This window comes from Delphinus delphis, chromosome 5 (assembly GCF_949987515.2).
Source record: "Delphinus delphis chromosome 5, mDelDel1.2, whole genome shotgun sequence".
NCBI lineage: Eukaryota > Metazoa > Chordata > Mammalia > Artiodactyla > Delphinidae > Delphinus > Delphinus delphis.
In genome coordinates, this window is record NC_082687.1 from 18,758,866 (window position 1) to 18,786,484 (window position 27,619).

The following is a 27,619-nucleotide window of genomic DNA, read 5'->3' on the forward strand; positions in this document are numbered from 1 at the left end:
GACAAAAAGTATATTATTTTAACACAAATATTTATTGCTAACTCTTCAGAATTCAATTAGTAACCCTTCCCTTCCCATTTCCACCAGTCTGAAACTATTGTGTCGAACTTTGTCCAATCCTTATCAGACTTCTCCATGGAAAGATCCGCCTTAGACCAAAAAACCCTCCTACATATTATGCTTTTGTTTTGCTTTTTCTAGATTTACTGTGACCCTGCCAAAGTAGTGTTTACATGACCACAGTAAGAAATAAATTAAGAAGTAATTGAAGCTTTGCTTTATTTATGTTTTATTTTAGTGGTGTAAGGAAGTGACCCCAGGAGCTGTGATAGTCTTTTGCAACCATGAAGAGAGAAACCAACAGTAGAAGTGTGTGAGAAGAAGCACGGACAGAGCCTAGGTCCTTGACGATGATGTTGAGCCCCCAAACTAATCCTGGGACCATACAGCCTCGTCCATGTCAGTAACTGTAAACGCCCTTATGGTTCGAGCACAGTTAATCAGGTATTTGGTTTCTTGCAGCTGAAAGATCTCCTGATACAAATAACTGATTTGGGTCCCCTTTCACCTGTCATTCTCCTTTTGGGAGCCACCACTCTTACGCTTTAACCATAGTGGGTGACATATCACTGTTTTTCTGGTGGAGCGTCTCCTTTGCTCTTACTTTTTCTACCAGGCTGAGTGCCTTTCAATCCCCTCGCCAGCATCTCTCCCCTGCCAACCCTGCCTCGTAGTAAGGTGTCAACCAAATGCCATTTCTTCTAGGAGGACTTTCTGACTACACATACCTCCCCAACTCCCATCACACACACGCACACACAGGATCTTCATCTACAGAATATTTATTGTAAGGACCCATGCGACTCAGTACGCGACTGAACATCACGCCCCAACACACAGGTTTATTGAGTGCTTATTTTGTGCCAGGCACCATGACAAGTACTTTATTTGCATTATGCATTTTAATCCCCAGGAAAAGTTTATGAATTAATTACTCTTATTGCCTTCATTTTACCAAAGGAAAAATGAGGTTTAAAAATGAGAAGCTTCTCAAGGTCACACAGATAACCGGTAAGTAGCAGAGCTATAAAAATTCCAACTCAGGTCTAACTCCACACTGGCACTCATATAGAGTACAGTGCACAAAAGTGAGCATGTGTGGCACAAAATACTGATTTATTTTCATGGCTACAGCATCTTGTGAAAGGAGAGATTGTCTTGAATTTCACAGCGTGCTCCTCTCTGCTGACCCATGTCCAGCACAAAGAGCTACACAATAAACGGGCTAGTTGATCATATAGGAGTGCTTTTCTCTGAGAGCCAGAGCTCCTGCCTGCTTGTCCCAAGTGCCATCCCAGGCTCCAGTCCTGGCCTTCCCCTTTCTATAAAAACACCTATCTATATTAGCCTTTGGTCAGCCCTGTCAGAACTGGGATAAGTTAATTCTGTCTAAGATTTAGCAACTGACAGTGGTTTGTGGTTTCCTTCTCTACTGTGTGTCTTTTAATAGAGGACTTTTGGAGAAAGTGTTGTTGAAGCCAAAGGAATCTCTCTCTCATGGTAAAACTTCAGGTACATTATGAGATTCTTGAAGATTAAACTGCATTGACTGTACATCCAAAAAGTATTTTTTGAACAAGTCATAGCAAGCTGGTGGTGATCGTGGGTGAGGTGGTTATAGTGGGAGGGGTAATGTGGAGGAAGCAATTATTTCAGTATGAAAGCATTTCCTTCTCTTTGAGACACAGAAGGCTTTTTCATTGATTCTTCACAGAGGAGAGTACAGATTTACCACCCTAGTCTCCTTTTTCTGGTGAAGTCTTATAAACTCAAAAAGGCCACCACCTCCTCCCCATAACCTGTCTGGTAGTAGTTGTTGAGGTTTACATAAATACTTAAATAGTTCCCATATTTTCATCTAAATTCATATTCATTAAGCAATTATAAGCAAAAAAAAAAAAAAATTCATTATGCATAATTCTGTGTAGCAGCAACAGTGAGTAGTAAAATATTTGTCCATGCCAGACAATCTGTTGGATTGGAAATATAGGACTGAGCTTTAAATTTGTTATAGAAATAAACTAAGACATGGTTTCTCCAACTTGTCTGATCATAAGAATTTTGGTGGACGCTTACTAAAATGTAGGTTTCATTCCAGACCTTCAGGCCGCAGGAGAGACGTATGGGAAAGAGTGAGAAAACTGAACTGGGGTAAGTGTTTCTGCTGTCCTTCAATAAGGGTTTGCCACTTGGACTCTGGGGTAACCCTTATCAGGAGAGCACGCTGAAAAACATTTTTGTTCTCTTTCCTTCCCTGCCCTTCTTCCAAGGAATGTTATGCCAGGTACTGTACACACTGAGAAAACAAAGATAAGCAACAATTCCTACTGAAGTACCAGACAAAGACAATAAACAATGATACAGTGTATCAAATGCTAAAATAGAGGCAGTACAGGACACTATGCACTTAGAGAGGAGGGAACGCCTGGTCCGAGTAGTTAAGGCAAATTTGACATCTGCAAAGGAGAGGTCATTCCACATGGAAGATGCAGGAATAAAGACCCAGAGGCTTAAGGAAACCTGGTGTCTTCTGAGCATTGTTAAATGCCTGGCATGGTTGAAGCTCAAGGTCAGGTTGGGGAAAGTGGGGGTGAATCGGCAAGAGTCAGATTGGGAATGGTCTCACGTGCCACTTTGAAGTCGTCGGACTTGGTCCTATAGACCAGCGGTCCCCAACCTTTTTGGCTTCAGGGACCGGAGTTGTGGAAGACAATTTTTCCATGGACTGGGGTGGGGGGATGGCTTTGGGATGATTCAAGCACATTACATTTATTGTGCACTTTCTTTCTATTATTATTACATGTAATATATAATGAAATAATTATACAACTTATCACAAGGCTGACAGGAGGTGGAGCTCAGGCGGTGATGCGAGCAATGGCTGTATTGACAGCCGGAAATACAGATGAAGCCTCGCTGGCTCACCAGCTGCTCACCTCCTGCCGTGCGGCCTGGTTCCTAACAGGCCATAGACCGGTACCCGTCCGTGGTCCGGCAGGTTAGGGACCCCTGCTGTAGACAATGTGGGAAGAAACCTGCATGTCCCCAGAACTTAATGTAAAATGATTTCAAAATATACCTTGATAAGAAACCCTTAAGGCTGGAGTTTAAGTCAACTTTGTTCTGAGCGAATAGTCAGTTTCCAGCTTTGCTCATCTAGTGGAGACTCTTCTCAACTAACATCTGATATAGAACACAATGTACAAAATAGATAAAAAGCCCCGTGACAATATTCCTGTAAAACACGGGGTTCTAGGGAACAGTTTGCAAATCAAAGTTCTGTGCTCCCAAGAGGCTGAATAATTAAACCGATATTCAGACTCTTCCTATTGAAGGGTAACTTCAATGTTACCTTTGAAGAGAGCTCCTTCTACTATATCTAGTATAGCTCCTTCCATGAAGCATCGTTCAGAACACGCCTGCGGCACTGAGTCGACTCTGCCTAGGTTTTAATCCTTCCAGTGAAGGGGAGGCATCCACACTCTCCTGCAGTTTCCTCTATGGTTAAACAGCTTCATTCGCTAGCAACTTCTCTGTTATGATAAGTAGGCATCGTTCTGATTTAAGCAAGGTCTTTTGGAATAATCAATTCAACATTAGAGCTATTATGTTGCCTTCTGTTCACCTTTTAGGTTTCTTTAATCTTTCCTAAAACAGACCCTCTCCCCTGCTGGTTCCCCATTTTCCCATGATTCAGATTTGCCAGTGTTGCCTCTTGAAAACGTGATCACCAGGAATAGGTACAGCATTTGTTTGGCTACTTCTTGCCTCCCATTACTATGTATGCATTTATAAAAAAATAAATTTATCATGAAAGGACCTTATCAGGGACTTTTCTGGTATTACCTTAAAATATATACAAAAGGAATATCCATGAAACAGCGTAAAAATGGCATTACAAAGCAGCTCAGTGTTAAGCCAGACACTGCCTTACTACTTGATGGAATGCTGACACTTAACATCGTAACGAAAATCGATAGGCTGTCAAGATTGCCATGCATTTGCGTGTGTGTGGAAAAAATAAGAGCTTAGAACAGTGAGAGGAACGTAGCAGAGGCTCAGTGTTTGTGGAGTGAATGAAGTGGAAGGCCATCTACCACGGGAAAAGGACATATCTTTAGACTGGGGATCTCAGATTTGTCCAACTCAAGGGGCTTCCAGGTTTGAAGAAATGTAGGCAGGCAGCGTAAGCTGCAAGGTCCCTGCTTCTCAACCGAGTGTGACAAGAGGGACCCAGTGAGTGGGAGATACGAAGTTGTCAAGGGCAAGTGTGAGACAGTTAAGTCAGCTCCGTGGTCCCTTCTTGTGGTGTTGGCTTCAAGTCGAGGCCCTGGTTTCTAGGCAGAAAGATGGATGTGTCCTCGAGTTTCTTATTTCACATGGATGTGGTGGGGTGGGAAGGACAGAAATGTTTAGGGACAAGATCATTCTGGGGGATTCAGCATCGCCATGACACTCCCTGGGCCGATACCACAAGACACTTCCCCTTTGACACGCTGTCCTAGGAAATGCCACTGTCGATGACAAAAGATATTCCTCCCCTCGCCACTTTGTTCCTCATACAAGTTTAGTGTCTGAAGATTTTTCTTTCTTTTCTTCAAAAAATATTTTAAAAGAATATAAGTAGAAGATATTTTAGATAAGAAAAACTGCTGACCTAGGGTCAGTAGTCAAATCTAGCTCTTAATCCGTGAAAAGCTAGATAAAAGTCAGCACTGAGTTTGAAGCCCATGAGATGTAAGTCACCTTGGGGGTGGATGAAGAAGGGCAGAGGACAGGAGGCTGTGTGTGTGTGTGTGTGTGTGTGTGTGTGTGTGTGTGTTTAGCCAAAGAGTCACTGGAATAAGCAACTGAAGAATCCAACAGTTTCTCCAAAAGTGAAAGAGAGAGATTTAATAACTGATGATCGGGCAGTGTTATTGCTTTTAGAGAAATAACTTCAGTTGTGCATTGATTTCCCTGATAGACTGAATTATAATGCAAACATATACACTATTGCTTTCCTAACTACTTAGCAGAAAGACCAAGCAATACTCACATCAACTGCTTATTTTAATGTCAAATGTTTATTTCTATGCCATAGTTGCCTCAGCACAATTTGTAAAAGAAAGGAGTCCAAAAAAAGGATTTTTTTTTTGGTCAGGATATTTTCTCTGCAGTTATAAGAAGGAAAATAAACACCTTGGTACCAGAATTACCATTTCTTTCATATCATTCTGATAAATATTGCATCTAAATATTTTCCTTGGGTGTCATATCCATGGTGGTGGGGGGGGGGATGTTTGAGTTCATCAAAATAAATTTGGGATCGTTTTTGTCAGAATATATCTAGAAAGTCTTTGTTTTGGTACACTAGATCACTACTTGCCATATTCTTATTATTTAATAGAACAGCATACTTTATTACATAAAAACAAAGTGCACTGAAAATGAACAATGTTAGAAACAAACTAAAATTTGGTGTATCTTAAATCTTCAGGTGATCAGATATTAGCTAAAGCGACAGGATACAAATTTCATATCGATACAAATGCAACTCTCTTGGGATGAAAATGCATTTACTTGCTTAGTTCTTTTCGATTGAGCAGACAGGGCATCCAGTACAACTGAAACAATGGATAACATTTTTTTTTTTTTTTTCAATAAAAAGGAATGCTCTGGTTTCTGAACGGGCTCCCACCTCTGAGGGAGCCAGAAGATGGCATTTGCTCCTTCAATATATTTCTCCTGTGTGATTTGAGACACAAATCTACCAAGATTCTTACAGCGGAAGTAGGTACCACACCTGAGAGCCCAAGGCCCTTCGAGCAGCCACTTCAAGTCAATCTGTGATGCATTGGGGTGGACCCAGCACCTAGAAGACAGCATGGTAATTGTGCATGTAAGTCCCCCAGCAGACTCAGGGAAAGGAGGAGATTTCTTTAAGTTCATGCACATTTTATTGAGTAGTAATATAAAATGCTTTTTTCTTTTTCATTGTTACAAGTGCATGCTTTGATTGCCAACATTTCAGAAGTCAAATTACAAAGGCAAGGCTTTAGGCTGTAGTGAATTACTTGGGCACTTATACAATTGTTAAAAAATATGAATGGACTTTTGTTGTTGTTGTTGTTGTTTTCAGAATGAACCAGTTGTAACCCGTAACTGATATACAAAGGGAAAAAGTGAAAAAAGTACATATTTTGTGGCACATGACAGAACCTAACAAAATAACTCAACTGTTATGACATTAACAGTTACCATGCATTTAGAGTTTCACATGTAACTATGAACTTATTTAAATTTCACAAGGTTTGCTAAACATGCTAACCATCTATATGTGCACTGACAAGCTTATGTTAAAAACTTTTAAGAATACTCTCCCCTTTAGATTTTTTCAAAGCTTTTTTTTTGATTACAAAATTTCAAAGGCATGAAGCATTTTAGAGAATATAAAGTACGCCAGTATACATACATTTCCAGTATATGTCAGACCACTAAGCGCATTACAGTCCCATACAGGCCGATACAGCCATTTTTTTCCTTAAAAAACATGCATAGGCAGATTTTTTTTTTTACAGAATATAGATGCTTTATCACTGTACTTAATATGGTGTCTTGTTTACTATACTTAAAAATGCACCACTCATAAATATTTAATTCAGCAAGCCACAACCAAGACTTGATTTATCAACAAAAACCCCTAAATATAAACAGCAAAAAAAAAAAAAAAGAGATAGATGTAATTATTCCAGTTTTTTAAAACTTAAAGAAAAGGTATTCATTGCCAAAGTAATAAGATAAGTGTTATATGGAAACAAGGGCATTCAAGCACACTAAAGAAACCTGAGGTAAGCATAATCTGTACAAAATTAAACTGTCCTTTTTGGCATTTTAACAAATTTGCAACATTCTTTTTTTTTTTTCTTTTTCTGCTTTTTTTTTTTTTTTAAGACTGCCTAATTCATTTTATAGCCATTGTCTGACAAGAGTAGCAAAACATTATCAATAAATAGTCCTTATTTAGTTTGTACATCATTTTGTTAAAAATGTTTGATGTCATCCATTTTTAGTGCTGCAACTGTAAACGTACAATAGAGTAAGAAATTAGACAAAGTTTTCGTGTCCAGTAACATAATAAAAGACCTCTCATTAACCTATCTAGAAGTCCCCGATGCAGTAGGAAAACATGTTCATTCCCCTAACATTGCAGTATATGCTAGCATTAGCTTTCTTTTTAAATTGTTTTTCCTATAAGCATTTTTAAAAGGCATACCCAAAAGAGGTGTTTAATCATAACCCTCACCAAAATATAGTTTATTATCTCTCTCCCTCTTTTCTAATGATAGTGTAAACTGAATCCAACTCCTGGCCCCAGAGCAAGTAAGCTACCATCAGAGGCAAGAACATCCAACTGCTGATATGCAGCAATCCCATCACGCCCTGCAGCTCCCAAAAAAAAAAAAAAAAGTGAACAGGAAGTGGTCACTGGATATTGCTGCTATTACTGCCATTGCTGTCCGTGCCGTTAGTCTCTGAGGCGAGAGTCTTGTTGATGGAGTTAAGGTTGGTGTCAGAGGGCATGGCATCTCTGCGAGGTGGCATCCTCTCGTTAATTCGATCTAAGCCCTTGGCCTCCTCGAAGCTAGTGATCTTATGTTGTGGTGAAAATCCTTTGATAGCTAAACAGAAAATCATTAAAAAAAAGAAAAACTGGGTTAGTCAGAGGAAAACAAAGGGCACAGCTGTTGTAGCAGGTGATGTTAGAGATTTCGCAGTGAGAGAGGGAATCCTTTAGTAGAGAACAAAGTGACGGGACCTGAACACAGCACAACAGACTCCTTACCATACCTGAAGATAACCGAGATGTTTGGTAACAGCCAATGTCTCTTGCCAACCAAAATGTCCTCTTCCAAGTTAGTAAGATGTAAACGTTTCTCTTGTCTTCATGGAAGTTTAGATCCACGAAGTGGTATGTAAAGAGAAAGGCTGCTACCAGGGATAGGTCTCTAGGCCCAGCATAGACTGGCCACATCGTTGGCACAATTACTGTATCAAATGCCCTAACCTAGAAAGAATGGAAATGGCCCTAATTTTACTATTCCATTGTGCTAGCAATGGCAAATTCAGGAGAATCACTGAAGCAGCTAGACCTAAAAATCTAGTGAAGAGTTTAGAGCAGAAGCTAAAAGAAGCTATAAAAGGCATGAACTTGGGGCGTTTCCATGCCATCTCAGGATCCCAGGAAGACTTGCTTGGCAAACAACTCAACAGTGGCATGAAAAAAAATGAAATTATAAACTCCTGCTTCTCCACTCAACTTTGGAAACGTGGAGTGGGGACAAGGTAAAAGAAACTCATAAAAATCAAGATCAGATCACTAAGTAGAAAAACTCTGTCTGCCCTTCAGCAGCGAACAGGTCAAACTGATGTTCATCTGGTCCATTACTGCCTAAATCAAAGAAAAACTCTTTCTTAGTAGATCAACGTAGACGTAAGTGCTGGTTCAAGAATAACAAGGGGAAAATGCTTCTTTCAACTTTTAGCAAAAATGGATGGGAATGGTTTTGGCCTTATTCAGTGAAACCATGGAATTCACAAAGGGGGAGCATTGATACTTGGTTTTTTTCAGTAACCCTAGTGTGCTCCAGAGATAGAGAAGGCATTTGTGCAAGAAACTTAATGATTTCTTCAGTAGGTGCACCAACCAGTGAGCTGAAAATAAAGTACATAGATGGGGAACCAATGACATCAGTTTGCTTTACTCCCTGTGAAAATGCAAGCCAGACACTGACGGGCCAATCACCAATGCTGAATTGGGTCGCATCTCCATGGCTGATGAAGGACAATTTCATTGTACCTTTATCCTTCCTACCCTATTTGAGAAAAAAAGGAAAGCAGTTTCAAGCTGAAACTTTGCTAGCCACTCCCACACAAATGTACAGTGCCTTTCATTAGTATGGACGAGATTCTTAAAAGATAGACACACTTGCTTCCAAACTCATTAAACGATGAGAAACAGTTTGTTCCCCCTCTGCATTTTAAAGGTTAGCGTCATGGTGATTAGTCAACTATGAGAGGAAGAAGATGGGGAAATGGGAAAAGACCAAGGCCCAAAGCAAAGCGTCTTAATTCTTCTCTCATTCAGTCATAAATCGCAAAATAATAGAGCTGTCTGATGAGCACCCACCCTGAAAATGAACTCAATGATTTTGAGGGACAAAAGTAGTACTCTATTGTTTTGCTAAACTGCTGTGAATATCATTCCATCATAGTTAATACATATAAAAAGTTGGTCATCATAATTGATGAAGCGATTTTACGAATTGAAATGGTAAAAGTGGAATCTCTCTTTTAGGTTGTTTAAGGTTTTAAAATAAAGCCAATAGGGTGAGAGCATAGAAATTCAAAATCTAGCGAGAGCAATGGCTATGTCCGGAATGGGGCTCCATTTCTAATCATTTCTGTCTACCCTGGTCTGGAAGAATGTGTGCTCTGCTGTAGTTGCTGGTCAGACGATGGGTATTAGCAATTTACATTGGTAGTATACTTAACACAACACAAGAGTCACAGAAACCACAGAAAACAGCCAAACTATCAACAAGAATGCACACTGCAGATTAGAATTTGCCAAGAGGAATAGAGAATTCCCACATAAATAGCAGTTTATTCACTGCTATTTAGGAAGCAGTTGTATTTTCTCTTACAGTGCTATCATTTCCCCTACCGTATCCAAATCACGTACAAATTAAAGAAACTAAAGTGGCACATTTTACATCATATCAAAGCACCAGAAAACACAATTTTGGGAACAATAAAACATTATCTTGCAAGAACAAAATACAACTGAAAAATTTTGTTTTAAAGGGGAACTTCAAATTATTATTCTTTTTAAAATTTCCAGAGAGCGTGGTATGTATCAGATTAAAAACTATTTGGATAGGTAGTCCTCTCCTAACTCTACGTTTCAAAAGCACTTGATTCAAAAGGAATTGCGAGAGGGTCCACTCTATTGTCCTCGAGCAGTGCTGGGACACAGTCGGTGGTGAATATGTCTCGTTTCCCTGAAGCACCCGGCACAGTGCCTGGTGCCAAGAAGGCACTCGGTGGCTATTAACCAGTTGAGTGATGACTCAATATTCCCTATGCTCGTTACCGGCCACTTCTACAGCCACTAGATATTTTTGAACTCTTTAGAATATTTTGCTGATGCTAACCGTCCTACAAATACCAGTACGTTAAAATTTCTAAGACTAGCAGAACTGTTTACCTCGTACACAGCTGTCTCTTGTTGGAATATTTTTTGGAGACAAAAATTAATGTTGAACTACAACAAAGCACTATTCCAATGAATTTTTTTTCTAGAAATTTCTGAAGACTAGACTTAATAAAGCTATTTTTATTCTCTCCTTTTCAGTGCCGACTGAAAGTGATTTGAGGGAGGGACATGGTTCAGCTCAAAGAATATTGTTCTATCCATTGTTTGTCAAAACGGCTGCCATAAACCCCACCCCACATCATTCAAGATCTCTAATCCTTTTGTTTTCCGTGATTATACTAGGATCATTGTATACAAAGTCAAACATAGCTTTAAGGGAAAAAATAACAAACAAACAAACCGGAAAAGGACATTTTCCCCTTTAAAGCAAGAACATGTTGGTTAATACTGAGCCACAACTGTTAGCCCAACACCCACACACTCTGTACAAGCTACAGCAAAAAAAAAGAAAAAAAAAAAAGAAAAGAAAAGAAAGAAAAAGAAAAGAAAAAGAAAGAAAGAAAGAAAGAAATGAATACACCCAGCAGAGCCCTTGTCTGTTGCAGGTACAACAGAAAGGGGACTGGCCAATTTACCTTCATCAGCCTCAATAGCCTCAACAGTAGCTGAAGAGAAGAAAGGGGGTGCAAAATGAATGAGAAAAATGAGCAGAGGATTTTTAACTCTAAGAACACATCAGTGACGATCAAGGGCGCTAAGAGGATTAATGTTCCTGTAAGTGCTGGTTTCTGGCACAGACAAAATAGAAATACTTCAAAGAAACGAAAAAACACCACGAAAATGATGGGGGTTTTTTCCTGTTTTTTTTTTTCATGAGCTGGCTACACGTATCTGAGTGACATGATTTGGATTTTGTTCACTAAATACAGGAGAAAATGATTAATCCTTTAAGAAAACACTCAGGAAAGGTTTCTTGGACTTAGACTGAATCTACAAGGGACTAGGTCAATCGAAAATGTGAATCTGACTCACATGAAGTATGATAAACCCACTGCTACGATTGGTAATTTATAGTTTTAAAATGCCCCCAAAATGGCAGAGCTTGAAGTGTTGTCATAATGTCAGTGGAATAATTCACACTATTTAATATTAAATGGCACGATTTCCTAGTGGAATAGAAAAGCAGGGGGGATGCAAATTTAGAGTTGCGTCTGAGTTGGTAACACATGTGACCCTTTAAACACAAACATCGAGCGTGTTTCGAGAGGGAGGGAGAAAGGGAAGAGAAAGAGGTTGGGGATGGGATAGCCTGGACTTCTTTTGCCAGGTAACCCAGTTTAAAATCAGTTTTCCTCACTGGAATAGCATTTTTGGAAACAAAATTCTTGAAATGTTATAATCACGTGATAATATGCCAGTAGCAGCAATAATTCCATCAGCATTTTAAAGAAAGGACCGTCTAAATACGGAAACCTCAGCATATTTCAGAGGCAAAATTTTTAAAAGCCCATTGCTTTATCAGCAATTTTTATAATAAGCTTAGGGTCTATATTCTCGCTTTAAAGGTGTATGAATCTTTCTATGTTATCAAGGTTAGGAGATATTTCCCTAATGAAGTGCTAAAATGCAAAACTTCTCTGTAATTCTAAAATGTTTAATATTAAAATCCTACCCCTTGACTTTAATTTGCATATTTCTTATAATTTAACGTTTTAAAACTAGAGCAACTGCCAGATGTACACTATAATTTACTTACAGTGCATTTTAAATTCCTTATGATAAAAATGGAGAATGGTTACCACCATGGAGAAAAGCCAAATAGCAAAACTTAAGTAGTTTCCCCTTTTAGACAGATTAAAGGGCATCAGACAATGAATTCTGAAACTGTATTAACGTACATGATTTAAAATATACACTGACTTTTCAAATTCTCAGGACTAATAAGATGTTGGCTGTGTGTATGTGTTTGTGTGTGTGTGAGTTCAACACCAAATGACAAACAGATGGATTTAAAATAAAACGACAGAACAGGAAACTGAATAACCCAGGTTAAAATACAGGTGAAAATCTGGAAACAAAACAAAAAATTCTAAGAACTTAAGTTTAAAAGTAAAGCAAAATATCTGGAACCGCACCAGGACCAACATATTAGAAATATGTACTGTCCATTATTAAGTGTATTCTTCTAAAGCAACTGTGGCCCATAGTTTCTGATAATACACCTGCTGTACCTTAAAACTGTGCTTAACAGAAACTATGCAGATTTTAGTCAATTAGGTAGTTGTGCATTTTGTGCATACAAAGGATCCATTTATGCTAATGTTCTTAGAGAGCATGTTTACTTTGGTGGGAAAATTGTGGGTTTTTTCCTGAAGTTACTAAGATAAATTTTAGCTACAAATTAAATGAGGAACTTACTTCAATACTGTGGTATCTTCCTACCTTCATTTAGAAATTTTTTTTTCTTTTTGTGGCAACTCGAAGACATTGATGTTGGAATAAATTCATATGAAAATAAAGAAAATTTTAGTGATGCTGCTAGGAGGTGATCATTTAGCAGTACAATATCCATGAGGCTGGGCATCACTTTCTATGTAAAAGAGGTGTATCTAAATAACATTACCATAAGAATACCAGAATCTTCTAGACTGAGGGACAGGGATAGAAAAGAAAACACAACAAAGATTCAGGGAAAGGTACAGGGAAATAAGCAGGAGGCTGAGATCTGCTTTGAAAATGTTGAGTGTATTGTTGTTTTCATTTTTTTCTGTTAGAGTCTAATCTAAAAGCAAAATTTCCATAAAGTATGCTAAAATTGGACTCTAATGATAATATTAGTTAAAATAGATAACAAAAGTAAAGAGTGCACTGACTGGGCTGACTAATATGGTAGCCACTAGCCACATGTGGCTATTCAAATCAAATTAATGAAAATTAGATAAAATAAAAAACTCAGTTTCTCAGTTGTAAGAGCTATATTTCAAGTGCTCAATGGCTATACATTGCCAGTGGCTTCTGTATAGATAGAGAAATTTCCATCATTACAAAAAGTTCTATTGGACGGCACTCATCCAGAAAACTACAGATTTTAATACAAAATCTACCTTCAAGGAAATGTTTTCATCCTTTCTTAAAAATAACATATGATGGTACTCACTCTCTTATGTTTTGAGTGGATAAGTCAGAGAAAAGGCACCTATGACTTCATTTCTATTCAAGTGGATAACAAAATCATCCTTTTTATTCTCTTCCTCCATTCTCCACTAAATCCTAGACTTAGGCATGGATAGTTATGTGTCTATGTGTTTATTTCATCAATCCAATAGATAACCTGTACATTTAATAAAAATGTAATTAAAAAGTTGTTTCTATCCACTGCTTGGCTCCAAGTGGTCAAACCTCCTGTGCGTGTAGATAAGCTGAATGAGTTGTCTTACAGCGAGGCCTGGAATCGTGGTTAATGTGCAAATGAGGACGTGGGGGTAGCGGGGGTCAAGAACACATTCCAGCAAATGAGGGAGCTACTCTGTGGGGTAGCGCGACTGGTCAAACTGATGGGGGCGCGGGAAGGGAGGGGAGTCTCAGCCCTTCTTCCAGCTGAGAAGATCGGAAGACCAAGACGGACCTTAAATGCGTGAATAAATCAGGGCTCTAACGACACAGCTGACTGAGGTGCCTGCTCAGGTGTGTCATACCAATGGGCCTGCTTACCGCTTTGCAGGGTTTGCTTCCCTCCAGAGAGCACTCCACTGGGGAGCATGCCCGTGGGCGTCAGGCCTTTCAGCGTCAGCACACTCTCACTCTCTTCTCTGCAAAGGCACAATGGGGATGACACATTAACTTTTATTTTCTTTCAAGACAAAGAAAAGACTTAAAGGAAAAGATGTATGTAAGAACTCACATTTACTTCTACCTTGGCTCTCTTGAGTTTTTTCTTTTTTTTTACTTAAAACATACTATAGTTTCACACATTCATATAGAAGTAGTGGTATGCCCATGACATGACGGCTAAGATAAAGTTGGGAATTATGCAATTGTGGAAGTTCAGTCTCTTCTGACTGAACTGGAAAACAAGTCTACTTTTGTAAGCAGGCTCACAATACAAAGTGTTTGTGGGCATCCTCCACGACACCATAAATATGTTAAAAAAAAAAAAAAAGAGCCATGGAGAGGGCTGTTGTAAGTTTTCCAGCCTAGGCTCTGCAAAAATGCGTGGGGCTGATTTGACTTGTGAGAGAAAACCAGAGAGTTTTAGCAGGCAGATTCTCAACACTGCGCCACCAGGGAAGCCCTAATCATACTGTATTTTAAAGTAATCTTTTGAAGAGAAATATAGATACTTTGTATTATCCAAGAATAGATAACAGATTCAAAAGATCTGATCTATGGATTAGGGAAGGAGGAGTTACATTCAGGGGACTGTTAAGGAATTCTGACATCCCACGACAAATACACAAACTAATGTTTGCAAGTCGCTGATGAAACAACCGGTCAAATTTCCAACTTTTCTTTTTCAGTCTCTTTCCCCATGGATCTGCTAATATAGCGTTGTTTTATTACTCATTATGACAACTGTTTTACAATCAGTTTTATGTACATCATTATTTGAATTACATTTATTAACCACAGCACAGCATTAATCAAATGATTAAATAACCATAAAATAGGGATAACCTCATATATTTCCATATAGTAGACAGTGTAATCCCACATAACCAGAAAAAAATACTTACAATACACATATATATCTAATGTTTATAATATGTACAACTACTTACTCCACATTTTTATGAAGATGGCTAACATGGCCCACACAGAATTCCTAAACTATCCCCAAACCCGCTGCTTCACTATCTTTCTTCGACTTCATCTTTTAGTTAAGCTGAAAGAATCAACCTTTAACTCCTTTTATCCTCTCTTACTCCACATCTACTCAATTAGCAAATCTTGAGGGCTCTACCCTCGTATTATTTCCAGTATCTTACCACTTCTCACAATACTACTACCTCATCTCTTTTGAAAACAGCTTTATTGAGATATAATTAACATACCATACAATTTGCCCATTTAAAGTGTGTGATTCAATCACTGGTTTTTAGTCTCTTCAGACAGTCGTGAAACATCGGCACAATACATTTCAGCACATTCTCATCCCTCCACAAAGCAGTCTCGTGCGCTCCTATTTCTTTCAGGCTGTATTACTACTCATCTGCTTTCTGTAGATTTGCTTCTTCTGGACACTTCTCATGACTGGAATCAGGTGGCCTTCTGTGACTGACTCCTTTTCGGACCACCAGCATCTCTTACCTGGATGGTTCCAGCAGTCCCTTCACTGGTCTCTCTGCTCCATCCTTGTCACACTCCTGCCCTCTCCTCCCACATCTATTCTCAGTATAGCAGCTGGCTGAGCCTTTTACTACCTATACAGATCCTGTCACTCCTCTATGCAAAACTCTGCCAATGGTTTCTCCTCTCGTTAAAGGTGAAAGGCAAAATCTTTAAAAGGTTTGACCAGAGCCCTAAAAAACTAGCTCCCAACCCACAGTCTACCATCCTTATCCATCTCTTGGACTACATTTCCTACCACCACGCACTTCCCTTCGTGGTCCTCACCATGCACCCAGCACACCCCACCTTGGGGCTCTGCACCTTTCTGTCACACTCTTCCCCCAGGTATCTGCCTGGCTCCCTCCCTCCCAGCCTCCAACTCTCTGCTGGAAAACTGCCTTTGAAGTGAGGACTTCCTTGAGAATGCTATTTAAAATATATGTACCTCACTACAAATAATGCAATTTTGTTTCTTTTTATGGCTGAGTAATATTCCATTGTATATATGTGCCACATCTTCTTTATCCATTCATCTGTCAATGGACACTGGGACAAAGTGAGAGAGTGGCACGGACATATATACACTACCAAATGTAAAATAGATAGCTAGTGGGAAGCAGTCACATAGCACAGGGAGATCAGCTCAGTGCTTTGTGACCACCTAGAGGGATGGGATAGGGAGGATGGGAGGGAGATGCAAGAGGGAGGGGATATGGGGATATATGTATATGTATAGGTGATTCACTTTGTTATAAAGCAGAAATTAACACACCATTGTAAAGCAATTATACTCCAGTAAAGATGTTAAAAAATATATATATATATATATGCACTTTCTTATGCCCTATCTTCCCTTCCCTCTTTTATTTTTATCTAAAGCACTTATCACCCCTGAAGAGCTATACAGTTTGTTTCCTTGGTGCTTTTTTTTTTTTTTTTGAGCTCCTCTGCCCACTACACCCCACCCTAGCTAGAAAAGCTTCATGTGAAAGGGGTTTCTGTCTGCTTTGCTCCTGCTGCATCCACAGTACCTAGACCAGAACAGCACCTAGCACATAGTCGAGATTCATAAAACATTTACTAAATGAAGGAGTCAAAGAAAAATAGGATGGAGAATGGCAGTGTTAATCCACATTTTAGATTTCTGAATCCTTTACTGTTATTTACAGCCAACGCCTAAGCTCCGGCTAATGGCATGTAATTAGTCCCCAATATGCTGAGAAAGATGCTCTTCAACTCTTGGTCCCTCAGATTCCCACCTGACAGAGGAACTGCCTTCCCTGCTCACTGCTTCCCCAAGATGTTCGCTTTGAAGCAGAAGTTCTGCGTGTATTCGTTTGATTGGTGGATCCTAGGCAACATGTGGCACCTTAAATGCAAGGGCTCCTGAAAGATAGGTTTCTGGTTCCCTTATAATATGGCAAATTACCAAAATGTAAGGACTGTGCCGGACAGCTATACCTGACAAATGTGTACCACCATCCGTATCCATCCATTACATGTTAAAATGTCTCATTCCACAAATTTCTTGTATTTGCCTCTTCCCTTGCATCTCTCCACCCACAGCTAGTTCAACATCTTTTGCTTGGATTATTTCAATAGCTTCTTAAATGTGCTGACACCCATCAGTCCTCTTGCTATCCAATCTTCAGACTGTCATTACATATACATCTCCACATGGGTTAGCACATGCTCCCATTCTCCTTAGTACTGATCACTCACTGAGTGAGTCTGGACATACTGCGTATCCTCTTTCAGTTTCTGTTTCCTCACTGAGGTCAAGTCAACCTTGCAAGCTTGCCGTGTGGACTCCTCGCAAATGTGTACACCATGAAGCATACAGCACCTGGTCCTCAACAAGCGCCCCGTAAAACACTGCTCCTAGGTCCTTAGGATCTAGGAGGACTTCTCAGCTGCCAGAAATGCCTTCACCACAATTCTCCAGCTAATGGAACCTAGCCTGAACTTCACAGCACTCCGCCAATGGCAACCTCTTCATGAACATTCCTTTCAGGAAATAGTAGGGCTCCTCCCCAACCTCTTCCACAGCAGAGCACCTCTTCATGTATTTAGAGCACATCTCATGGCCTTACATTAGTTTCTTGTCTACATGTCTGACATTTTAGTTCAGAGTATCCACTTTGCCTAATGCGCTATACGGTACATATTTAATGCTCAATCCTACTTTTCCCTAGGGATGACCACCCTGTATTGTACAAATGCTTTTATTGTAGGAGAGCAATACAATATACCTTGTTTTTATTTTCTATCAATATGTGCGACCTTAATCAAGTAACTGATCATCACTGGGTTCAAATGGAACCCACTCTCCGCTGGGAATAACTGCATCTTACGTACCAAGATGCAGAGGGCTAGAGGGACTTTCCAATTTTAAGACCTATCTGTGATTCTGTAGCATTGTTCCTGTCACTTTCACATGGTTTGAAGACTAACATAGATACAAAGAAGTTTGTTTTATGTTAAGAAAGGCTTCTCCTTTTTTTTCCTAAATGTACTTTCAACTGGAAGTGATGGAGCTGTTTTTACTTATCCTCACAGAGACTTCAGATAGAAAAGGAAGTAAGCGCATTTACTGGAAATCTGAGGCATGATAAATAAGCAAGTGTTTATGCAGAGGGACCAGCTGAGTTTATGATCTTCACATAGTCCTTTGCCCCCAAAGGCAATTTTTCTAGCCACACAGCCTCCCTGCTGGCCTTCAAAACTGCTGAATTTGTGTCCATCCAAGGATCTTTGTACTTGCTCCTCCCTTTGTCTTTTTTTTTAAAAATAAATTTGTTTATTTTTGGCTGCGTTGAGTCTTCGTTGCTGCACACAGCCTTTTTCTAGTTGCGGCAAGCGGGGGCTGCTCTTCATTGCAGAGCACAGGCTCTAGGTGCGCGGGCTCAGTAGTTGTGGCGCGCGGGCTCAGCCGCTCCGCAGCATGTGGGATTTTCCTGGACCAGGGCTCAAACCCGTGTCCCCTGCATTGGCAGGCGGATTCTTAACCACTGCGCCACCAGGGAAGCCCCTCCCTTTGTCTTAAACACTCTTACTCCCTACCTTTGTGAAGGTCATCCCCACACTTGCTCAAATGCTAGACTCAGAGAGTCCTTTGTTGTCTACGTACTAAAATGAATGAGTGCCTCGCCTCTCACCTGCTATCCCCCTGTACTGCTTCATGGTACATAATGGCTACTTTAAGTTTCGTTATATTTATTTTGAATGAATGAATGAGTCCTGCAAGTTCAGTAGGAATGAAAAGCATCAGAGCAAAGGCAGCCTCATTCATTAGGCCGCAGGGAGCAACTATGCTCTACTTTCAGCTTTAACATGACTTTTCAAGATTTGGCTGCTACCGCAGAGCTATTACTGACTTTGATCTGGTGTCTTTGGGAAAGGATGATCCTGCTTTTCGTCCTTCTCACGGCTCCCTGTTGTTGGTATCAAATCACTTAATTACTCTTTAGTGACTCTACCAGGAGTGGGATAGAAATAGCAAGAAGGAGAAATCAGAAGAGCCGGTACAGCTACTCCACGAAAGAGTTGAAAAAAAGAATCTGGCAAAAATTAGGATATGAAATTATACAGTGTGGAGATGGACTTTCTCCCAAGATATTCCTATTTATCCTTGTTAATAATGTGATTGTGAATTGACTGGATACTCGTCACATATAATCATACTGTATTTTTTTAAATTAATTAATTTATTTTTGGCTGTGTTGGGTCTTCGTTTCTGTGCAAGGGCTTTCTCTAGCTGTGGCAAGCGGGGGCCACTCTTCATTGCAGTGCATGGGCCTCTCACTATCGCGGCCTCTCTTGCTGCGGAGCACAGGCTCCAGACGCGCAGGCTCAGTAGTTGTGGCTCATGGGCCGAGTTGCTCCGCGGCATGTGGGATCTTTCCAGACCAGGGCTCGAACCCGTGTCCCCTGCATTAGCAGGCAGATTCTCAACACTGCGCCACCAGGGAAGCCCTAATCATACTGTATTTTAAAGTAATCTTTTGAAGAGAAATATAGATACTTTGTATTATCCAAGAATAGATAACTGAATTTAAGTGAAGAAAAGTGTAGTTAATTCTCTTCAAGAAAACGTGTTTTCTAAGCCCATGCTTAATAACAAGATACGTGATCTATTTAAAAAATAACTACTATATGGGAACTGAGACACTAAATAACTTTTTTCTCTCAATGATTTATTAGAATAATATAGATTCACATGAACAAGCTTTATGGCTGTTCATTTCCTAGAAATCTAGTGGAATGCACCTGATAAATTCATCTTTACCACAGAGAGAGAATGAAAAATAGAAAGGATTATAATAGCTTTTCCATTTCATACCATGTTCAACCTATTGTGAAATAAATGTTTTAAAGTCCTGCAGCAAATAGAGGGATGGAATGTGAAAGTCCCTTTAGAGGCTTTCTCTACAGAAATAATTCAGTAGATTTCCATCTGACGAAAACAGTGAGGAGCTGACAATTCCATTTTAAAAAATAATTAAGAAAAAGCAAAGAGTTTCGAGTAAAATACTTAAATTACCAGATTAAAGTATTAAAATGTTACTGAGTGACAATCAAATGCAACAGAGGACCATGATCCCACCTGAGCACGGAGAACACTCTGGCCATCTTGCCGATCGCTCGTATCTTGTTCCGTATCACTTCCTTGCGGGCTGCAGCCGTTGCACCTATATTTTAAAAACAGAGTTGAGAAGTCAGGTGACTTTTTATTTAACTCTAACTAGTTTACTAATTTACATGTATAACAGACTACAGTTAAAAGCCAAACCAGGTTTGTTTTTTTTCCCCCTCTAAGGATTTATCTGGAAATCAAATTTAAAAGTCTATGCTTCCAGGCAGGAATACTTGCCTGTGATACATTAGAGGTCCCCAAAATGCCAAAGAGCATCTTCTGAGATTTCCAAGGGGAGAGGTAAAGGGCTAACTGAAAACTTACTGAGCAGATGGGGTGGGTTCCTACCCTTCTCTTCTGATTGAGCTCCCTTCTCTTCTGTTTACACAAAGAGAACGTGCATTGGCAGGAAGAGGAAGTGCGTCACCAGGATGGATATTCCCCAGAAAGCGTGTACCAGGGAGCTGGTTTCCTCTCACCTTCTCTCTGATCTGAAAGCCCTCAAACAGCTCCTTTTTTTGTCCATTTCTTTTTCTCTAGTGGCAATGACACCATAGCAGGTATCCCCCAACACATCTAATTGGATTGCATCTATTTTCCCCCAACAACTCCCCACTCCCCATCTGGGCTCGGCCATGTGTCTTGCTTTGGCCAATGCGACATGAGCACAAGCGATGCCAGCAGGAGCTTGAAAAGCACGTGGGGCTTGTTCTGTCTCTTGCTCCTTGGTATTTACCCAAGAGAGTGGAAAACTTATGTCCACATGAACACCTGTCCACAGATGTCTATACCAGCTTCGTTTGTAATTGTCAAAATGGAAGCAACCAAGATTTTCTTCAGTAGGTGAATCTACTGTGGTCCATCCAGATAATGAAAAATCATTTGGTGCTAAAAAATAATGATCTGTCAAACCAGAACTTAGTATTGCCAGCTATTCTGCCTGCAAATGAGTGGAGTAAGTCTAAATCCATATGGGAGAAAGCCATTCTCCAATCCAGTCTTTCTGATAACCAAGTGGAAACATGGATTCTTATTCATAATTGTTTCCTTGAATTAGACTCTGTTGGCCAAAACACTGGAGGAGAAAATGGCGTGTGTGCAGGCCCTACCTCATACTTTATGCTGAGTTTCTAACAATATTTATTATTATCTACGATTTGCAATTATGATTCTTCATATAATAAAACCTGTCCTAGAGACCATTTGAAAGTCTGAAGTTTCTGTGCTTGAATTTTAGATGATTTATCATCAGGAGACTCCCTGAAGGACATTTGTTAAGGAAAAAAAAAGTGGTATAGCAATCTCCTTATACTGGTTTTCTTATCTATTTTTTTTTTCAGTTATTCTGTTAAATCATGTTTCACTTTACTTATTTGGTGTGCTATTACCACTCTATGTTTAATATTCCCCAGTCTGACTGACCCAGTCCACTCAGAGGTCATGATGTGCTAAGGGGGAAAGATTCTAACCGTCTCCAAAAACAGTACGGCCAGATCATAAAAATCAATCCAACAGACACAAAGAATGGAAAGAGTGGGAGAACCCCCAAGACGGTGACTATATTTAGAAGCACAACAAGAAAAGCAGCAAGAAGGAGTAGTTAAATGTCTAGAAACGAAATTGGATATATTTAAGAGAAATGAGAAGGGGGAAAATGTACAATCAAGTAAGTGAAAAATATCTAAGAAGGATAATCTCTCAGAAAATTTTCATGAAAGGACTTGTAAAAACCATAACCAGAGCAATGAAAAGCAAGAAACTAAGTAGGAAAGGAAGGGGAATAGATTATGTAGAGCCATCCTTTTCAGCTCAGTATGAGCTGGTACTCAGAAAGATGCTCAAAAAAAATACAGAATTTTATTTATTTATTTATTTTTTAAACATCTTTATTGGAGTATAATTGCTTTGCAATGGTGTGTTAGCTTCTGCTGTATAACAAAGTGAATCAGCTATACATATAAAATATGGAATTTTAAATGTAAAATGAACATTCTGACAGCCTGAGCCCATTTAGCATTCCTTATTTTTCAGACCTAATGACTTACTGGAGAGTATAGAGCAGGTGTCTTACTTTATGTATTCATAGTTGTGCTCCCAACACATGGTGGTTCACAGCATATTATAGCACTTTTCTTAGTGAAGGAATGCTGTCTCCTTTTAGATTTCTCAATAACCCAGGTAAGAGGTTTTAGTACTTCTTTTATAAAATTAGAATATATTTACTCAAAAAGTCAATTAACTTAATCATAGACAGTAAGAAGAGACACTAAAAACTAATATCTCAAAGTTCCATTCTGGGGGATTACCTTCAATATTTGTCAAATAATCAAAATCAAAATGAATATCACACATTTACAACCCACAAAAAAGTAAAATAACCAAATACAATATCTGAGTTAATATGTAATCAAACTGAAAGGAGATAAACAGTAGCAGGAAAGAATTAAGTACAGATATAAAGGTCCTTGTATATTTAGTATTGCTATTCCTGGCTTTTGGTATTTTCCAGAGATCATTAAAACTCTTATTCAAATACTTATGTTCCATTGCAAATCCTCACAGCCCATAATTCAATAGAAAGATCAAGGGAAAAAAAATGCACGTTTTCAGACTTCTACTAGCTGTGACATGCAAATACAATGTCATGTTTAACATTCTTGGTACTTGCTCTATTTAAGTTGTGGAAATATACCACAGTAGCTCAACTTAAAATTCAGTATATTGAATAATAAAGGTGCAAAAAAATACCTTTTACATTAAACTATTTTTAATAGTTAACTACTGTTAACTATTTTTCGGAGAAGAATCTAGTCATTTATTTTAACCCAAAAGTCCCAAACTGAAAGGCAATGTTTCCTAAGTTTAAAAACATTAGTAATTTTAAGTACAATTTCATTTTGTATTTCCATTCAAATAATTATCACTTCTTTTTTGGGCCTCTCTTTTCCTTCACCTTTTAAGTTCTCATCTTCTTTTAAAAAGCCTGGGGTATTATGCTACTAATTCCAGAATCTAGGCACGCTGGTACACTCCATTTTCCTCAAAGGCTAATGTACAGACCAAGGGAATCTTTAAAGATTTGCTTTGACCATGTGTACTTCCTGACCTTAACTTAGTGCCTTACTGACTTCTCATGAAGTATGAAAGGTACGTATGCCAAGTGGCCTGCTGAGTGAATGCTGCCAGCCTCTGAAGGGAACTGGAAAACTGCGGCAGCATCGCAGCGATGAGGAACCAAGTGCCAGGGTGAAGAGAGGTTCTTACACGTGGGCTACCTGCCACGCATTAGAGACCCTGGCTCTGTATGGCCCACGGTCCCCATCCATCCATTGAGTGACTACTATAATTCCTCAGTTTTAACTGAATTAGCAGTGTGTGGAAAGTGCTATATAGAATACAATTTATTACCCAAATCATTTATTCATAAAGTGTTCTTGTGAATCCTATCCTGTTCTATAGCCTGCCGTGTGCTAACTGCTAGCAACAGAAATAGGAGGAAAGCATGGTCTCTGCTTTAGGAGATCACGTGAACGCCCATAGCGCACCGTGACACGTATTAGAGAGGAAGCAGCAGTGGCGCGTGGGGCCGGTGGCTGTCAGCTAGACAGTAGACTGAGCACATCTCTTCTTAGCTCCGTGTTCAGTAACTTTGTACTGGTAGCTTGAAACCAGTGGTAGGGAAGAGAATTTATACCAACAAAACCTGCAAGTGCTACAAACCAGGGTCTTTTTCCCCCTGCAGTGAAGCATTGTTAAATATTTACCACTGGAAGTAGATGTGAATAGTCTGGAGAAAAATAATCACCCAAATGGTAATAGTTGAAGGATCCTGAAGGATAAATAAGAGTTAAAGAGAAAGGAGAATTCTCCATAGAAGGAAGAGAATATTCAAGCATGTGGAGGCCACAAGAATCCATGTTATGTTCAGATGATGGTCAGAAGTCCGGTGTGAATGGGGTTTGCCCTCACTGGGGCGAGGGCAGGCTGAGAATGAGGAGAGAAGCAGGGCATGCCCGGGGCTAAATTGTAAAGGTTTTAGCATAGCAGTAGGGACAAATAAGAAGTTTAGACATTAGCATTTATCACAGAGGTACAGAGAACTTACTTTGCACTTACCCGCCCCTCTTCAAAAAAACGAAAAGAGAAAGAAAGAAAAAGATGGACGGATGGTTGTATACAGGGACAGAGATGTGAGAAAGCAAATATAATCGAATGTTAATTGTAGAAAGTAAGTGATGGGTACGTGTGTATTGACTATACAATTGTTTCAACATTCCTTTATGTTTGAAACATTTCATAATAAAATGTCAAAAAACCCCACTGTATTTGGAAGAAGCTTGGTTTTGAGGGAAAAGGGAGAGAGCAGCTTTAAGAAGAGAGGTCTCTCCATCCCTCCCTTCCTTCGTGTTATATGGGGGATGCATGAGTTTCCCAAAGGAGGCAATGAAGAAAAGTTCTCAGTGCACTGATATTCACCCCTTCCTTCCTCCAACCATCTCCAGGGGGAAACTGGACTGGTAAGATAAGGGAATGGGGACAGAGTTTCAGTTTAGGAAGGTGAAAAATTCGGGAGATGGATGATGGTGAGAGTTGCACAACAATGTGAATGTACTTAGTGCCACTAAACTGTACAGTTAAATATGGTTAAATTAGTACGTTTTATACTATGTGACTTTTACCATAATAAAAAACATTAAAAAATACATGCAAAAAATCTTTTTTATACTTGAATATCTTATAAAAGAGGAATATTTTCATATTATTAGAAGGTGAAAAAGGAGCTTGCAAAAAATTGAATTGCTTCCTCTTTAATGGAAAAAGTAGCAGAAAATTTCCACTTCATTATTATATTGGTTTCAAATGTTTTGCTATTATTTAGGCTTCTTTCTTTAAAGGACTTTTAACTAATACAAGTGTATCCATAGCACATATCTTTAAATGAAATATATTATATTAAAAGGAGTGTATATACATTAACATTTCACGCTTTTTCAAAAGAAAGATCTATTTTAAGAACTATGTTTTGCTGGCAAGCTTCAAATCTCTTAAAGCTTTTAATTCAAATTCTGAGAAAATATTACAGAAAACTCACCACCTTTTCAAACTTTTAAAAAGATAACAAAGTTCATCTCTGTAAGAAGCCTATTCTACTTGAAAGTAAAGTTTGATTGTGACTCATTATTTTTAAGCAGAGTTTAGACATGTCTCCAGATTTTATTTTCCGACACCATAGGGCAATTACTGAATTTGAATACAGGTTATTGATGGAACAAAGCATAAGGTGCTGAGATAAGAAATATCTTTTGTTGTGTTATATTAAAGACAAAAATTAGTTTGTTTTCCTTCCAAAATCAGCACTTTGAAATATGATATAAGGCAAAGGCAGAATATGTCTTCAAATACCTCTAAAAACCTTGCATAATTGGTCTTTATGGCTCTTTACAAATGATGGTGAAATTATAAGTATATAGACGGTCTTATCTGGGAGAACACATATCCCAAATTGACCCCCATTAAGGCTATGAGGCCAAAACATGTACTATAATCCCCAAACCTTATTTTCTTGTCTTTTCTTTCTCTGACCTAGTTTAAAAATAACAGACCTTGAGCAACTATACCTCAACCAAGCAAGGCTATCCAGAAATTACTTAAACATCTACCCAGTTTTGCCCTTGGCTGTGGTGAACTTGACAAGTGCTTCATTATACTTTTCTACACCACCAAGCCCTTGAGTCCTGGGATTTAGGGACAGCACCATAAGCACTGAGAAATTGTGCTCATTCTGATGGACTGGCTTTAAAACTGTGGTCTTTACATTTTTTACTCATGCATCTACAAAAGTATATCCTCCAAAGAATACTATTCTCACCTCCGAGTTTAAATAATTGTAAGCAATATAATGTAAACATTGCCATTTTAAAATGAAATGACTATACTACTTCTTTTAAAAATCAATGGCATATAAATATCATAGCAATTTCATCCTACCATCATCCATTTAAAGAAAAAAACCCATGAACAAGACATTCATTGATATTTAGAAATCTTACAGTAGTCCTTTTCTCTTTGAAATTGCATTTCCATTTTCCTGATTTTATTTTAGTGAATTATATATTTATACTTTAAAATATTTTTATCACATTATACTTTGCTGCCAAAAATATGTTTAGAAATTTAAATGAAATGTGTTTTTTAAAATTTCCTGAGACAATAAGGTCCTAAGCCTTCAAAGTTCCTTTGTAATCAATATCAATTATTAGTAGTACATAACTGAGCTAAGTAGCACAAACATATGATAAATTTTTATGAATATTTAAAAAACATAGAAATGTAATTTGATTGGAATGCATCCCTTAATGATAAAGATGGGAGGGCGGTTACACTGCCTTGATTAAGGAGACTTCCTACGCATTGAGTTGTTCCAACGTCTCTTTGTTTAGTACTCCAGGCAGTGTTCATAGAGACTATGTTTAGGGAGACCCATGCCTTTTTGTTAAAATGAGAGAAAAGCAACTGAGAAAGAAGAGGTGGGAAAGGAGAGGCTGCAGTGAGCCTTGCAGCTCAGATGAGTTCCCAGGCTGATCATTTTAAGGAATGAGGACATATGGAAACTGAGGATGTGAAAATAGATTCCCTTACTCCTCTTGAAACTTCTCTGGGTAACCCCAATGGTCCAAATATTCTGGCATGAAGACAGCTGCTCTATCAAGTATTAGATTAATCACTTTCTAGAGGTGACAGTTGTCACCAGCCATGACTTGAGAATCCTGCATTGCTGATCCATTTAGGCTCAGTGCTGGTTAAATCTAGTCCAAAGAGCCTGGAGGTGCTGCCCCTCACATAATAGCTATATGAATGCTTATGCAGGTTACTCTATTAGACAGAGAAAAACACCTTTAGGATAATAAATTTTAAAAATCTCTGTAAAAATTCATCTTTTTGAGGATTACAACCTAAAATATTTGGAATATCTTTCTAATTTTAATTCTAACAATAGCATAGTACATACCCATAGGTGATAAAACTGGGACATAATGGCTACTCATTCCAAATCACTCCAAACCACATATTCTGAATTTCTTCCATATGCTTTTTAGCTCAACTAAAATCTCAGCATGTAATAGCATCTACGATGGTGTGATATTTGGCATAAGGCTATTCTGTCTTATATGTCATTTTGAAAGCGGCAGCTCCTTGAAAAAATATATTTTTTTGAATAAAAAGACTCTTCTGTGTAATGGATTTTCAAAAAGGCCAGTACAGCCTAGACAGTTTCTTCCACCTTCTCTTGTCATAAAACATAACTGGATTCTTCAGATAGGAAGTCTTAAAAATGTACAGACCGCTCCCACATGTCGACTAACTGTCATTACCTGGTTATCTTAGATATGTAGTTA

At 38.8% G+C, this 27,619-nt stretch overlaps 1 protein-coding gene across 2 annotated transcripts in view; it reads right to left on the minus strand.

Moving 5' to 3' along the window:
• Positions 1–5,107: 5,107 nt before the first annotated feature.
• PPP3CA (protein phosphatase 3 catalytic subunit alpha) overlaps positions 5,108–27,619 on the minus strand; it is a 298,669-nt gene continuing 276,157 nt past the window's right edge. The window contains exons 11-14 of one of the 2 annotated variants that reach the window (XM_060012043.1): positions 20,193–20,277; positions 13,970–14,067; positions 10,894–10,923; positions 5,108–7,721 (exon numbers count right to left, since the gene is read on the minus strand). In XM_060012043.1, the coding sequence (XP_059868026.1) occupies positions 7,525–7,721; positions 10,894–10,923; positions 13,970–14,067; positions 20,193–20,277 (410 nt within the window). In that variant the 3' untranslated portion in view covers positions 5,108–7,524. The remainder of the gene's footprint in view (positions 7,722–10,893; positions 10,924–13,969; positions 14,068–20,192; positions 20,278–27,619) is intronic. The other variant, XM_060012044.1, reaches the window with a different exon arrangement.